This window comes from Melozone crissalis, unplaced genomic scaffold, assembly GCF_028551555.1.
Source record: "Melozone crissalis strain CALT ecotype California unplaced genomic scaffold, PUWL_Pcris_2 ptg000068l_1, whole genome shotgun sequence".
In the NCBI taxonomy this organism is placed as follows: domain Eukaryota; kingdom Metazoa; phylum Chordata; class Aves; order Passeriformes; family Passerellidae; genus Melozone; species Melozone crissalis.
The window spans coordinates 14,753,231-14,770,000 of NW_026535846.1; the positions used below are offsets into that span (position 1 = coordinate 14,753,231).

Here is a 16,770-nt window from a genome sequence, read left to right on the forward strand (position 1 = left end):
CTAGCTGTGTTTTCAAAACCAAGCCTATTTCTAGTGTGGAGTTACCAGCTGTCTGTTGTTTAAAAGTGACTTTGGGGTGTGGGCATTCCATAATGAACTGTGGACATATGTAGGCACTCACACAGTCAAAGTCCTGGGTTAGTTCTTCCCCACCACCACAGAAAATGACATTTTTAAATTCAAAGCTCTTGCATGGTTTTGGGGAAGTAGCTGAGATACTAACTGAGATGTAGTTAACTCAGCTGAAGTAAGAATTATAAAAACTAAGCATTTTGAAGTAAAAAGCATTAAAAATAATTTTTAAAAAAAAGACAAACGCATGCATAAAACTTTAGTTTCTTGGCAGCCTCATAGAGGTTGCCAGATTGAGGTACTGGAACCCAGAGTTTTGCCAGGACATGTCAGGGTCAAGGTGGGGACAGAGCCACCTGCCCAATGCCTTCCAGCTTCCCAGCACACCTCAGCCATGGATGCTCCAGGACAGGAAAGTGGCTTGTTCAGACATTCTGAGGCTGTGCTGAGATGGATGCTCCTCCGGGAAGAGGAGCTTGAGGGCTGGCATCACGTGTGGAACAGAAGCTAGATGGAGGCCTGTGAGCTTGGGCCGTGTTGTGCTGTGAGAACAGAGCTCTCCCAGCGCTGCTGCTTCCTTTGTGCTGAAAGGAAGAGATAACTCTGTTAAATTCAGAGCACAGTAAGGGTGTGGCTCTGCTAACACATCACCAAACCTCATCTTGGTGGTTTTGTGTCACTGTTGAGTTGTTTGGTACATAGAATTGTCTGGGTTGGAAGGTCACCTAGTCCAAGGTCACCTAGTCCAACCCCCTTGCAGCAAGAACACCTCCAACTAGAACATTGCCTTGAACACGATTGAAAGCAATTAGTCAAACCTGATTGTTAGAGGCCTAATTTGTTGATGTATTCAGTTTGCCTACATGTTTTACACAGTGTCTTCTGTCGTTTTAACAGGGTCGCCATGTTAAGACTGGGCAGCTGGCAGCAATCAAAGTGATGAATGTTACTGAGGTGAGTGCAAAACCAGAAATAATAAGGTCATTGTTAAGCAGCAAGGAAAAATAAATAATCAGATCATGAGAAGGTGGACGGCTCATGAAAGATCCACTGATGTAAATCATGGCTCCTGAGCACCAGTTTGTGTATTATAAAGTACTGAGTGGTGGTAACACAACCATATTTTTTAAGTGTGGCTGACTAATGGTGACAAAGCAATAAGGGAGTACCTTGCCATATATTTTGGTGTTCAATAATATCAAAGATAAGAAGTCTCTTCCTGCTTATTTCTACTTGATTATCTACTTTCAGAGATAGCAATTAAAAGATTTCCTGTATCTCTGCACTGTGTCTGCTGTGTTTCATCACATCCTATCCCCTCACATGCCAGCTGTTGCTCAGAGTAGTGCCCTGACAGCCAGCAAGCAGGATCATGTTAGAAATGCAAATGTAGTGCTTTTTTATTGTGATTTGACAGATGAGGGAAGCAGACAGTTTAATTGGCACTGTGTTACTCACGTTTATAAATGGGTGTCGGTGCTGAAACAGGGTGTTGAGCAAGTTCCTCAATATTGGCTTTTGTGCCTCCTTTTAAGAGCACAGCCAGTAGTGGAGCAGCTTGCCTCCTTGAGACCACATTAGCCTGAGCCCCAGGAAGGCTGAGGAGAGTCCCTGCTTCTTCCTCTTGAGTTTCCTAGAAGTCTGGTTTGGCAGCATCCAGTAATGCCAACTTACTTGGAAACAAAATTGAAATGGTCCTGCATTAGGAATTACCATACTGGGCTTGCAGGATTCTGAGAACCAAACAGAGCTCTTTAGGTCTGGTTTGCTGCAGGGGACAGAGCTAACACCATGCTGGGGAGCCTGTCCTGGTTGAGGGCAGTGATGGCAGGCTGTGCTGTTTTCACATTGAGACCCTTCATGGGAAGGTGAGGAGCATGTTACTGCAACTGCCCAAAGGGGTTTGCCCTGGTGCTCTTCCCCCACTGAACCCTGAACAATTCCAGCTCAACTGTGCTCAATTGTTCCTGCTTTCTGGGCTTGGCACAGGGTGAGTGCAGGGCTTTCTGCTCCTATTTCCACTTTCCTAGTGCAGAGTTGGCTGTATTTCTGCTGCTAGGGCACTGGCATGTCTGGATGCAGTCACTTCTGCTACTTCTGCCACTTTTGTTCACCAAAAGATTCTGATTCTTTCACCAAATCTTCAGGGTTCCTTTTTCCAGTAAAAAGTCATTTCATCAGAAATTGCCTGCCCAGCTCCAGCTGTGGTTGTTCAGATCTGGGGCACTCCAAGAGCTCAGCAAATCTGCCCTTTGCTGTCACGAGCTGCAGCCCCAGGCTGGTTTCTTAAGAGCAGCAGCAGGATGCTGTGGTCATTGTGGGATCCCTGGACATCTGTCAGGAAGTGCTGCTGTGTTGAGTTGCACGGGGGTGGGGGTAGCCCTTTGAAATGGTTAAAGGAGAGCTGATGGCAACGTGTGCTCATGTGCCTCTCCAGGCAGGCTCTGCTTCCTGTTTTCTGACAGAGCCAGACAAGCAGAGTGCTTGCAGGGAGACTGGATTCTTGCTGCTTGTCTCTTCAGCCAGCGGAGCAGGTGATCAAAGAGCTCTTCTACAGCACATCATCCTCCATCTGTCTTTGATTTCATTCTTTCTAGAGAGCAAAATAACATTTAAATGTGAAACTTGTTGTTAGACCTGCCCCAGTACTAAGGGGTCCCTTGGTGCAGTATTTATCGGCTGATGATCTCGTTTCCAGTTGTGGTCTGAGGAGTGTGTTTCTAGCTCTAATGCCACTGCAGATAGGCCCACATCTTCAAAAACAGCCTTTGATCATGAACCTGTCATCTCTGTGCACGCAGCCATCTGTGCCAGGAGTGTTGGTTTGTGAAGCAAACAGCTTTGTGCACCTGCACATCTGTGAGCTGCTTCCTTTCCTTCAGCAGCATTATTTATGAGCAGGCCCCTGGGACAGGGGCTGCTGGTGATGCTGGCAAGAGGGCTGGTAGCAAGTAGAAATTCTGAGTGTGCATTGAGAAGCTGAGGGTGCTTTTGTCCATGGTCACTGTGCTTGAAGGGTGTACGTGGCACTGAGGCTCAGCAGGTCTGGGTTCAGCTCCTCATGACATGGCCCATGGGGCACAATCACTCACCTTTACCCTTCTGCCTTGGCTTTCCATGGCACAGAGCATTTTTATCCAAACTCACCGAGGCACTGGGAAGCCAGAGTGCATTGGTCTGTGGAATGCTGAGCTGCTGTCCTGTGTAGTCCTTTGCCCAGCCCCTGAAGCTCAGCCTGCTGCCTGCTCCAAGTGATGTTTCCCTGTCTCCCCAAGGCATTCAGCTGTGCTGGGCAGTGGTACTTGGGCCCTGCAGGCCAGGATGGGCAAGGGAAGGAGAAACAGGTGCAGGGAGGGATCAGGTTCTGGCCTTCAGGGTAAATAAAGACACATGAGAAATCAGGAATTGCATTTTGCTGGTCCTAGATCCACATTACCCCTGTGACCTCCTCTGGCTCTTGCCAGTGGATGTGGAAGAGCCTGTGGGGTACCCAGGTTGTGTTCATGGACAGACTTGGTTTTGTTTTAAAAACATGGAGATCAGATTGCAGAGGAATAGCTCAGTGAAGCTCTGAACTTAGATAAGAGCTTTGCCAGCATGGTTCCAACATCCAGGAAATTAATTGGGTAAAGGATGAAGAGCTGAAAAAGAGGCAGCAGCTATGAGGAAGTGGCTGGGATTTGCCAGCTCCCCAAGGGGAACTTTGTGAAAGCTACAGGCTGGTGCTGAGGGCACAGCAGGGAGCTGGGCTCCATCAGGCCAAATTTCATGCTGATGGGCAGAGTTAAAAAACCCCAAACCCTTCACATCTGTAAATATTTTAAGTAATTTACAGAAGGCTTTTACCAAAGATGGGTGTTCTGCCTCCACACATTTGCAGGAGTGGGCAGAATGCAGGAGGGACAGCAGAGGAAGAAAGGAATCCTCCCTGTTTGTTCCCCTTTCTGCCCTTCTTCCCTGAAGATCCAGAAGCTTGTGTAGATGGCAGAACCCTTGTGGTCAGGTCCAGGGTGACAGTTCTCATGTCCTGATTCTCTGCCTCCTTGCTACCTGCTTGTGTTCACCCTTTCTCGTGCACTGTCTGGAGCTGCAAAGGGAGCAGAGCCTTGTACCCCTCAGGCACAAGCTCTCGCCTCTCTCTGATTGTGCCCTTCCCATGTGCAGAGAATCCTGAGGATTTCCTGCCTGCTGTCTGCAGCCAGCTCCCATTTCTGCTGGACACTCCAGGTGCTGCACTGGGCTCCTCATCAGCCTCACTAATTCAGTCGTGCAACATCCAGGGCTGCATCAGGATTAAGGGTCCTCCTTTCTCCCTAACTGCAAACAAAGATAAATTAACTATTTATTATAATGTGTGCAGCTTGAGAGCCTATGTTCAACAAAGATTATTAGGGAACCTGAAATGGCCTATTTAGCTTCAACTAGAGTTATTTTACATCTCTGAAGGCTTAGCACAGTTAGCCTTTGGTCTGGCAATGTGTCTCCTGGGTGTTGATGTTACTGGGAAAAACTTACTGGTCCCTTCTGTTGGGAATGATTGTTGTGTGGTCAAGTTTAATAAGACACATCATATGCCTGTTCTTGAGGGAGTTTGGCTTTAGCCTGTCATTTAGCTTTAATGTGTTGCTCCAGGTAAAAAGGTCAATGTGTCTGGCTTTGTAAGCAGGCCATTATGGTGGTTAAAAGAATGCTTCAATGGCAAAACTACTGGAAAATAGGGGAAAAGCACAGAAAAATGTCCTTTGGGGCTGAGTTTTTCTTGCTGCCGCTTCTTTTTTTTTTCCCTTCAGCTAGTAAGTGCTGACTGGGATGTTTTACAACAAGGTAAATGAATTTTCAAGTTTTTGGTACTCCTTTTAACTGATACAAGGATACCTTATACACTCACTTCCTATTAAAGTGGATGAGATGGCAAAACCTGGGTGTGTTTCACTGGGTGTTGTGTACCATATCCAGCCAGCTCTGAGGGGACCTTTCCAAATCAAGCAGTTCTCCCTGAAAAAGAGAACTTCCTTCTAACATAATTATTAAAACTTGTGCTTCTACTAGTTTTCTTATTGTGCACAATGTTGTATGGGCAGAAGAGGACGTCTGCTCTGGCGAGACTGAAACAAAGGACAAACAGGCAGCTGGTGCCTGGGAGATGATGTTTGGGGTGTGCTAGCCCCCAGCATGGCAGGAGCTTCATGGATGGCTTGGTGTTAGGAGGGGAGAAGCCTTGGTATGGACAGGGCAGGCTCACAGCTGTAAGGAAGGAGCAGATCCTAACCCTGGCTTAGGCTGGGGTTTGATCTGTGGCAAGTCACCTCTTGCTTGGCTTTGGTTTCCTCCCAGCAGGACCCTCCACAGGACTGGGAAGACAGATTGTCTGATGTGTGCACTCAGTGCTTTTCCAAGTATTTAAGTAATGGAGTGTTAGGAACAATTTTATTTTTCTTTGAATCTAGTTAGTCTCAGAGACTCAATTGCTGCATGCAGAAGCCATAAATGGGGGAGTAATAGGAACTGTCTGAGCTCCCTGAGGAGACAATGTGCAATTTTTATCCCTGAGTGGGGACATTTTTGATTCTTTAGGTCAAACCCTAGCAATTCATTGGTTTAGCCCCATGGATCAGGGTGATTGAGTTGTCAGTTTAAGAGCAGATCTCTCAGCTGCAGTCTCATAATCCCAGGGTAACTTTGGTCCCTGCTCAGAGCAGGGTCAGCCATGGGATCAGACCAGGTTGCTCACAGTGCCCAAAGACAGAGGTTGCTTGGCAGCCCTGGGGCTCCATGATCTCTGGTCCCCTAAGGAGCCTCCTGCTCTCTTTTTTTGTTACAGAATGAAGAGGAGGAAATCAAGCTGGAGATAAACATGCTGAAGAAGTACTCCCATCACCGGAATATTGCTACATATTATGGGGCTTTTGTAAAGAAAAGTCCTGCAGGCCAAGATGATCAGCTCTGGGTAAGTGTTTAGTGTTGTTTCTGCTCATCAGATTTACAGCCCCTTCTTTAGAGTTCCAGCATGCTTGGCTTGGACTCTGTCTCAGTGAAGCTCTGAAGTCATTGTTCTGAAGAATAACATATAAAAGAGAAAAATCACTGCTCCCTAGACATCTTCCATCCCTATGATTTCCTTTGAGGATGGGCATAAAGTATGTTATGATTCATGTGACTGCTGCTGTCATTCTGATTTGTTACCTAACCCTTTTTTTTTCCAAATTAAATTCTTCTCTAATTTTTTTTACTGAAGTGAAAGAGCTTGTCCTTTTCGCCTTCTCTCATTCTTGTTGCTTTCCTCTCCTTTTTTCAAATGAAAAAAAAAGGAAGCAGAGGAATTGGCAGCAAGGAAAAGCAGAATAATGAATCCTCCAAATTTTGGCTGCAAGATTTTTGAAGCGCTGCGGCAAAATGAGAAATTTCAAATTTATAAAAAATTCCTATGCTTTTCAGTGCTGTTAACTCTTGCTTTTCCAATTTTGTACATTCTTAAAAAAAATAAAAATAAAATCGGCGACAGGAGAGGAGCACTAGTGAGGTTTTTTATTTATTTAGCAGTGTGTGTGATTCAGGAAATGAGGTTTTAAGTCACTTGGCATCCAGGAAGGCCACCTGCAGTTTGCCCTGCGGGGCTGTGGTGGGAGTGGGTGTTTGCAGGTGCTCTCCCCCTGGCCTGGCAGGGCTGGGTAAAGGTGCCCTGTGTGTGTTTGTGTCCCTGCAGCTGGTGATGGAGTACTGCGGGGCAGGCTCTGTCACCGACTTGGTGAAGAAGACAAAAGGGAACTGTTTCAAGGAAGACTGGATTGCTTACATCTGCAGAGAGGTTCTCAGGGTGAGTCCTGCCAGCAGAGCTTCGCTGCTCATTTGCAACAAAAAGGCCTTTCCAAGCCTTTGGTTGCTAAAATAGGTCACTAATGAGCATTATTGTTTAAAGGTTGTGATCCATGGGGCTCGTGGGCTGTGGTCCTTGAGTTCAGAGGAGCCCTGAGAGCCAGCATGATGGCTGCTTGACATCCCATATTGTTGTAGCTAATCCCATTTTCTGTATGAAGAACAGAAAATTCCTCTTTCCTATGGCAAATAGCCATCTTCTGAAATTCCAGACACTGGGCACCTAGAAAAATAAATAAATTTTCTGTTTTCAGCATGTCTGCCCTCCACATCAGGAGATCTTGCTGCTCAGTGCTTCAGCTATTCATGGTTGTAAGATCTTTCTGTCCCTAATTCCTTTACCTGCACACACTCAGGGGTCTCTTTTCCACACTGTTAGAGGCAATGCTGACTAAACAGCATTCCAAAATCTTAAAGGTGGCCCTGCTGGGACAGTATTCCCCAAGAAAATCTTGTGGCTATATTTCATTCCATGCAGGCTTAGGGCTGCTTTCTTTCTTTTTTCTTTTTTTTCCTGGAAAGCGCAGAGGATAAAACAATTCCCAAGTATAATCTAATGAACTAGCCTGGAAAAAAATGTGATGTTGGAGCCAGTCATTCTGAATTCAAAACCCATTACAGAGTTACTGATCTGTCTTCCCTATAATAGAGTTTTACATCTTTTCTAAATAATGTAAGATAAATGCATATTCTGGGAGTTGGAATTTACTTGGCATGCTGAAGTAATGCTTGAATAGGGGTAAAACTTTGTTTCTGGGGCATAGCAATTGAGAAATGTGCTCAGCAGAGAGCATTGGCCTTCTTGCAGGGATTTGGCTCTACCTGAAGATTATGATCATTGTATCTGGAGAGTGTGGGGAGTTCTTCTGCAAAAGAAAAAACCTTAGTGGTGTGGTCAGGTTGTTCCTCATTGGTGTGGCTGTAATGTCTCTGTTAAAGCAATCGATGCTAAAACATTTGGTTTATGCTCATGCAACTGAGAGCTGTAACAGCATGTTGGTGAAACAAGGGATTGGATTTAATCATGCTTGTTTCAAGACAAAATGGCCCAGTTGCACATGGATTGACAGTGCTTCATTCTGGAAAATTTACAAGCTGGGTGGAAGCTCTGTTTGAAGCCATTAATATTAGAGAGGCTAAATGCTGTGAGTGAAGAATCCCTGGATTGCTATAATGAATTATTTCAGTGTGTTCCTTTATGTCTATGATAGTTCAACCATGGGCAATTTTGAAATGCAGGAGGAGACAGCAAATATCAGCTGATTGAAAACAATATTTGCTGCATTCAAAAAGAGGTCTGACATGGTATTTTTAACTTTCTCTAGTCCATTTACCACTGAATTTACCATTTTGTTGAATGCAAAATTTAGGCCACTACAACCAGCCAGCTGCTGTCTCTGGTCCTCATACAGAGCATTCTGCTTTGCTCTTTCTCCCTTTTGTTTGCTTTTAGCATAGAGTGTAAGGAGCATCCCTTGTTTCTGAAACAGAAGTTTTAAATATTGCTACCTTGTTCTCTTCACACTTAATTTAAATATTGCTACAATAATTTAAAATATTGCTACGCATCTCTTCACACGAGATGCTCCACCACTGTCAGGCCTGTGGTGAAGAAGAGAATCAAACTTATGGTTGCTGTCCTCTCTCCTCCCTGAAAATGTTGCTAATAACATCTAAAGGACTTTCCTTATGAATAAAGACTGAAAAGGGCAAAAGTGTAAAAAGTCAACAGTGCCATAGTCAGGGTAATGTTAGGAAAAAAGAATAAATCCGGTTTTCTTTTAGGGATTGGCACATCTTCATGCTCACCATGTCATCCATCGAGATATTAAAGGGCAGAATGTTCTTCTCACAGAAAATGCAGAAGTAAAATTGGGTAAGTTTCCTTAAATGTGTGCTGGAAACCTGTTTGTTAAAATTTAAGATTTCCATATTGACTCAGAGAGAACTTTCAGTAACCTAAGTGCAGGACATGTGCCAAGTGTCATTAATACTTGTGCTTACAAGGTGTGTGTAGTGTAGAAAGAGTTGTAAATGTAAAGTGCTCTGCAAAGTGAAATGTAAGCTGTTCTGCAGGGGTTTCCCTCACAGCCTGAGGGCAGTGCAGGCAGTCACAGACAGAGCCAGCCCAGGAGCTCACAGCACCATCAGGCCTTCACAGAGCATCCTGCCATGCAAAAGACTTCCAGACTGAAAAAGTTGGGGGAGCGAATTTTGCTAATCCATTTTTCTAAAGGAAGCAGTCTTAGAGATTTGCACAAACCTGACAATAAGTGGAATTACTCATGTGTAAGGGCTACCACTGAAAAACAGTCATCTCTCAGAAAAGTTGGAGGGTTTACTCATTTCCTTTTATTACTGTGACATGTCAGTGTTGACAACTTCTGACTTCCTAAAACTAAACTCAAGTACGTATCTCTCTTGAGATGTCTTTCATGTTTTGGAAAGACATCACAGGCAAGTGTTTTAAAGGAGAAATCTCAAGGGGAACACTTCTTATTTGTGATGATCTTTACAGTCCCTCTCTCTTTAACTAAAACAATTCACTGTAGAGTTGGAAAACAGCAAGTAATAAACATGGCTTGTGGATGTGGGGTAGCATGCTTGGTTGGAGCAAGTAAAAAATCTCATTATGGTTAAACTTTGTGGCAAAAACCTGGCTTCACTGAAGTCAAAGGGAGTTTAAATCATATGTACTAATTGTCAGCTGTTCCCTCTTAGAACAGTAAGGTGGGGGTGTTGTGTGTTTTTATGGTCTTGTGCAATTACTACTTCAACCTTTCTTCACATGGCTGACAGAACAGTTAAACCTTTGTAACTCTGGTTAAAAATGAAATACATTTACCATGTATAATGATTTTAAAAACAAGAAAGAAAGATGTTTCCAGAGAGGTTTAGCTCATGTGTCTTAAGGAAAAGAAGCTCAAAACCAAGAGGTTCTCAGTTCAATTCTGTTCCACCTCAGTGTGAGAGTGTGCACTTCCCATCAGAAGCACAGAATGATCCCAAAGGTCAGCTCCACCTTCTTCTTGGAGGCAACTTCTTGCTAAGCAGGCACATGGAATTATAGCACTGCAAATGATTTTGGCTTGCAGATAATCTGCAATGAGACAACATCAATGAGAAAATCTGCTCCTTGATGGTAACCATGGGGCTGTGTCCTTTCAGTCCTTCTCTTTCCCCCTCCTTTGTCTCCTCTGTGAATAACACTCCAGTGCTATCCCAGTGGATGCAATTACTGTATTTTGGGGTTTTGTTCAAAGAGAAATACAATCACATAATTATTGGTTGTATGGACCCTTTTCATATGTGAACAAAGCCATTTTGCTGTGCAGTCCTTATGAAAGTACCACCCTTTTCAGCACAAAGAGAACCACAGGATTCACTCATCATAATGGTCTAAGAGGAGAATAAAGTCGTTTATTCTCTTAATAAACTACTTAATAAAGTAGTTTATTAAGAGAATACTTTATTCTACTCTTAATAAAGTAGAATAAAGATTCTCCAGTTTGTTCTGAGATAATGTATGAACATAGGGAAGGATTTATTCCAGACACCTCAGAATGAAGTGATATGGTGGTTCTTTCCAGCTTTCACAAGTGGCTATATTAGACACATCCAAATTTGCCTTGTGTGTAGATACCATTTTTTCTTTCAGTCTAGTTGAAGACCTTGAGTCCTACTCAGTGTAGCATTTAAATTAAGCACAAATTATTCCATAATATCTTGTAGAGCAATTCCTCTAACCCACCAGGCAGATTTAGCATGCTAAATAATTTATAAATAATTTAAATAATAATTCAGCATTATTTAATTCTTCTGTCAAAAAGAAGGGAAAAAAAGAGGCAGTTAAATCTCAACTATTGGATAAGACATGCTGGAGGAGCTCAGATTTCATATATTATATATATATATATATAGTAGGGCAAATTTTTGATGTTCTAAACAGTATGAAAGTGACCAAGCACATGCTTTGCCATGTGGATACAACTTTTTGCTAATTTCTTTATCTCTTCTTGGCTTTTCAGTGGATTTTGGTGTAAGTGCTCAGCTGGACAGGACAGTTGGGAGAAGAAACACATTTATTGGCACCCCGTATTGGATGGCACCTGAGGTCATTGCTTGTGAGGAGAACCCAGACTCTACATATGATTACAGAGTAAGTGTGAAACACTCCATAAGGTAAGAAAACATGTGGGTTATTGCTGAAATCCTGCTCATCTGAAAAGTTCAAGCTTCCTGCCTTATAAACCACAATAATACTAGAACTGTACAAACAGAGGTCTTTGTAATATGTGGGTGGCAGCTCTTTTTAAGAGTTATGTTTCACTGTGAGTATTTTTTCTGAATTTTTAGTACATGAAATACACTTTCATGAACTTCTCTACAATAAAAAAAAAGTACTAAGAGTTTGCAGGTCTGGGTAGAAAAGAAAGGAAGGGAGGAGTTCCAAAGGAATACTTGAAGTAATGTAATATTAATATGGCAAATTACTGCACATTGTGGTAGAGCTTTTTGCTCTGTACTCAGCTGTGAATCCTGAGTTAATTGGCAGTAATTAGTATCCCTTTGCTCATTCATGAGCATGTGACTGGAATGGTTTCTGGTCAGTGGCAGGGTGGCTGAGGCACAGAATTTCCGGTATTTCAGTTGTGGGCATTGCCATGCAGCATGTTTTCCAGGGATGGTTTTCTGAGCAGGAATCCTCTGGGTGATCCTACAGTCACTCTTTTAATTCAGGTGCTCTCTCCACTGCCACTTTGCACCTCTCCTTCCAGCTGTGGCTTCAGCAATATTTATGAGAAGATCCTGTCACTGCTTCCATTTCCTGGTGATTCAGAGGCTGAGATTCTCCCTTGCTGAGACTTTCTGGCCCTGTGAGGTCATGTTGTGTGTGTCAGTCATGACTAAAGAATTTTAATTTTTCCATATCATACAAATCTTCTACTGAAACCTCAATAAATTAATCTCTTGTCTTCATTCCCTGTCCCCAGTTATTTCCTTCTCTGAATGTGTACTTACCAGAAAATAAAATCATAAAGAATGTGCAGCTCTAATTCTTGAGCTTTCTTTGCCTTCAGTAATAATCCTAGTTTGTCTGCTCCCAAACAGATAGTGCAGATGGTAGTTTAAAACTGCTCAGCAGAGGGTTTTGGAAGCACTTTTGCAAACAGTGCTGTGACTCAGAAGGTGGCACGGAGCTTCTCTTTCCACAGTGACTTACACCTGGTAGGAAGGGCTAAGTAGCAGGAAGCTGCTCTGGAACTTCTTGCTCTTCAAAAAAACCAGAACAAACAAACAAGACAAAACTAGTACAAATACATCCACATAAATGTGTTTGTATGCACACTGAGCTTTACAAACACTGCTGTCATCCTCCCTTGCACCTGTCTGCCTCTCATGCTTTGGAACTCCGAACCAAAATTCCTTATAGCCTGGATGTTTCTCTCACTGTCCTCAAAACCTGCAGTACTACCCCTTGAAGACTCTTTATTTTCAGTCATTTACTTAATTACAAGTCAGGATTGTGGATCTGTGAAATCCCCACCAGTTTTGTTGCTGAATCCCTCCACAAACTTTGATGTGAACTGGCTTTCAGCTTGTGTGCAGAGTTCAGAGCAGCTGGACTGGGAGGGTTCTGTTGATAAAATTGCATTTAGAGTGCTGGGCTGGGCATGATCTGCTATTCATGTAATGGCTTATTCCTTCTAACTTTTGGTGGTTTTCTGTCAGTCAGTTTTTTTAAAAGGTAAGTTTTAGAGAAGCTCTGCAAGTTGGTTTGGCCATGTGCCTCTCATTTGGCTACATTTAGATACAAAGAATAGTGAAATAATGCACATGATTAATCAAGTGGAAACGTGTGAAGTTTTTACAGACACTGAAGGTGGCTGCAATGTACTTTCCATGATCAAAACCTGGCCCTTGGCATCCAGATCAGCTGATAAAGAGAACTCCACTCTGTTAACTGAGCTGAACATTGTGGCACAAATCTGACTGCACAATGCACTCTTCTCTCATGTGCCCAAAAAAGTGTGACCAGAGACTTTGTACAGAAAAAATCAGACCCCAAGGCCTGACTACAATTCTTGTTCTATCAGTGTAGAAACTCAGCAATGACTGCTCTGAAACAAGCATTAAAACCAAGAATAGTTTTTGGCCAGAAGGAGAAGGGTGAGGCACTGCTGTGTCTTGCTGCCTCATGAGATTTAAGACATATATTTAAACAGTGTCTGCTATATTCTGTCTGGCTCTTGTTTTTTGAATGCAGAAGGTCTCATTTTGGGGCTGGCTGCTTAAATGATGGATCAGAGTTGCATGGGGAATAGGAAGCTTCTGGCTATTAGCACGTTCCCTAAAAGCTCAGTAGGGACTGGGAAGGGAGCAGAATATTTTTCACTCCAAGTAAAACAACATGATCTAGGAGAGATCTAGAGAAACTGGAAAAAAACCCCAAAAACAACCCAAACCCAAGAAGAAAACAAACAAGCAAAACAACCAAGCTTGAATGCTGCAAGCTGCAATGAGTATTGTTTCTTTTCCTGCAGAGTGACCTGTGGTCCCTGGGAATCACTGCTATTGAAATGGCTGAAGGAGCTCCTCGTAAGTGATTTGGTATAAAGGTGGGGCTGTTCTCTGCTCAAATAACTCATGCTTGGCTAATGCACAGAATTCTGGTTCTATCTGTATCTTTAAAAACACTCTGTGACTTTTTCTCATTTGGACTCTTTTGCTTTCTTCTTCCTTTTAGACTCTTTCAGTCTGTATTTTTGTTCCTTGCCTTTATTTCCTGGGAAAACAAAATTTCTTTTCTTAAAGCTCTTGTTAGCATCAGTTTGTTGATTGCTGCCTGTGGATACAACTAAGCAGAAGTGATTGATATGTTAGCAGAAAATATTGACAGGAGTGCCTTTGGGTTTAGATCACTAAAAAAATTGTGGCAGTGAAAGAAGGTAGGCCTAAAGGTTATTTTTTTACTCTGAAACTGACTTGTTTCTGACAGATTTTGGGACTAATGTGGTATTTACTCACATGCAATGGCTTTGATCCATGACCACTCTCAGCCTGAGAGCAGATTGCCACAGTTTCCCAGCCTGCTGCCCCCTCACTCCCCCAGAGAGCCTCCTGCAGGTCAGGCAGACACCTGTGGGTGCATTTTTGTTGGCATGGGGGGCTGCTGGCTTTGCCCAGCTCCTGCAGAGCAGATGGGATGTGTGGGGTATCTGGTCACTGCTGAGGGCAAGGGAGATGAAACCCATCAAACTCTGGCCTGAGCCTGAGAGCACGTAGGCTGTTTTTAACAACCCACTTGGCTGCTCACCCATCAGACTTGGTTTGTAGCAGGAGCCAGCTGGAGTTCAGGAGCACTTTAGCCTGACTGAAGCTTAGTCCTGAGACATGAGTCCATTGGGAGTTTTTTTTGGGAGAGACTTTGTAGCTTTGCATGCCAGTTCCTCATGTATTTGATGTTTTCCCCAGTTTAGACAGGGAAATACTGTGGGTTATATTCTGTTGCCTTGTGTTTTGTTTACTGTAGTACAACAGTGTCTGAGACCCAGAGCTAGAAACCAGACTTCTGCCCCTCATTGCCACTGCATCATGTTCTACTGAACATACCAAGGAAAATGTCAAAGCCAGAACCAAATGTGAGAATGGCACGTGGAGGCAGACTGAGAAATTAATAGAAAGTAGGGAAAGCTTTACCAGAGCTTCTCACTTCTACTGGTTCTGTGATGCTCTAAGTCCATTTCTGTTAAGAGCATCACTGCTGAACACCTAAATATTATAAGAAATCAGCCTCCATGTAGTCCCTGACAGTTGTCGTTCAGTATCTCTCTCTGGTGAAGGAAAACCTTTTACCCTCAACATTTCTCCCTGCCAGATAGAACACACTCAAAATTCCATACAAAGTGCCTGAGGATGGTATTTGCTTTCTCCTGAGTTCCTCATAACTTCAGCTTTCCACAAAAGTAGCTCTGAAGAGAAGTACAGTGGGCTGGAGAGAAGGTGGCTTCTGAATGCAGGGATGGAATCTGTGACCTGGGAATGGTGCTCCCATTCCCAGAGCACAGTATGGATGAAATGTGTGCTCTGTCATTCTGCTCTGTGCCACAGGGCAGGTTGTGAGCTCTGTGCTTTGGGTCAGCTTTTCTTCTTCCTGGGTTTTCTCATATGCCATGAAAAATGTGGCAAAGATTTTGGTTAAAATGGAGCTTATAATTTATCTGAAACCAGAAGGCAGACTTAATAACTAGATGAATATTTCAATCTCAGCTTTAACTTCTGTGTATGTGCAAACACACTTTTGTGTATGAGAAATATGAAATTTTTATGTCCTTCCAAAGCTATATATATATATATATATATATATATATATATATATAATGCAAAGAAAGTTGTACTTGTTCTTGCTTTGCAGCCTTTCTTTTGAATGTCTTTTAGCTGGAAATCTCTGTGTAGTCAGAGACTTGTTTTCTTGGCTGTACTGTGAATTTGGTTGGCTCCTGGTGGGGTTCTGGGGTGAACACTGTGATGTTGGAAGTGAGGTCACAGGGGGTACATGCATCCTTCCATAATTTGTGGTTTCCTTTGCAGCCCTGTGTGACATGCATCCCATGAGAGCACTCTTCCTCATCCCAAGGAACCCACCCCCAAAGTTGAAATCCAGAAAATGGTAAAGAGATGTATAAAAAACCCTGTATTTTTGCTGCAGTGGGCTTAGGAGGGCTTTTAGCTCTCTTGTTCAGAAACAATGATTTTGTTAAATCATGTAGTTATCTAGGAGGTGATTCCTAAGCTGTTTCTATGAGTTGGATTGAACCAGAGGGCAGATATAGTTGACCTTTGGGAAACAACACCTTTCTTTTTGAACTCTGCCTGAACTGCGCAGTTGTTTCATTTTGGTGTCTGTGGCTGAAATTGCAGGGTAAGCAAGGAAGGCTTAGATGTGCTGCTTGGGGTCAGGGCTTTGTCAGATTGCTTGGACATTGTGGGGCTAATGGCAGTCACCTGCCCTACAGAGAATTACTTTTTGTTTTAAATTAAGTGTACAAAGAAAATCTTCACCTTATCAAAAGGTCAAGGGCCTTTTTGAAAGGCTTGTGTTGGCCAGATTGTGGTTTTGTTGATCAGGATGTAAATTCAAGGTAACAACTCCTCTGAGAGGGTGGTGAGGTGGAGTTCACCTTCAGCACTGTGCTGGTCACAGGAGTCTCACTGGTGGCAGAACTCAAATTGTTTCTCTCAGTTCCTGTGTAGAAGGAAACCTTGCAAACTTAGTGCTTTCCACCTCTCAGGTAGTGCTTGGGCCACAAGTTGAAAAGGATTATCACTCTTTCTCCACTGTTCTGTCTTTTTTAGGTCAAAGAAATTCCTAAATTTTGTTGAGAGCTGCCTTGTGAAGCATTATTTGCACCGTCCATCCACGGAGACCCTGCTGAAGCATTCCTTCATCCGCGACATGCAGAACGAGCGGCAAGTGCGCATCATGCTCAAGGACCACCTGGACAGGACTAGGAAGAAAAAAGGAGAGAAGGGTAACATGGCAGAACCAAAATAAAGCACACTTCAGAGAACATGTCCTCTTCAGATTTTGGCAGCAGAGCACAAGGCAGATGCAGCTGAAATACTAGAACCAGGAAAATTGAGAAAGTATTGTCCTCAATAGTGGGGCCATTTTGAAGATTTCTTTGTTGTAGCCTGGATCCTTAATGGTGTTTGAGTGCTTAAGTCCTTGGAACCTTGAGTTATTGAGAGCAGCCCTGATGCTAGCAGGGAGCAAGGACTCCAAGCGAAGTCTGGGTCTCTGCTTTCTTGAGCAGTGCTCCA

General features: G+C 43.3%; 1 protein-coding gene across 2 annotated transcripts in view; it reads left to right on the plus strand.

Moving 5' to 3' along the window:
• LOC128945704 (mitogen-activated protein kinase kinase kinase kinase 4-like) overlaps positions 1-16,770 on the plus strand; it is an 85,680-nt gene that overhangs the window by 26,338 nt on the left and 42,572 nt on the right. For both annotated transcript variants that reach the window (XM_054289522.1, XM_054289521.1), the window contains 8 exons: positions 970-1,026; positions 5,894-6,019; positions 6,776-6,886; positions 8,731-8,821; positions 10,974-11,104; positions 13,491-13,545; positions 15,538-15,616; positions 16,303-16,478. In XM_054289522.1, coding sequence (XP_054145497.1) covers positions 970-1,026; positions 5,894-6,019; positions 6,776-6,886; positions 8,731-8,821; positions 10,974-11,104; positions 13,491-13,545; positions 15,538-15,616; positions 16,303-16,478 — 826 coding nt within the window. The remainder of the gene's footprint in view (positions 1-969; positions 1,027-5,893; positions 6,020-6,775; positions 6,887-8,730; positions 8,822-10,973; positions 11,105-13,490; positions 13,546-15,537; positions 15,617-16,302; positions 16,479-16,770) is intronic.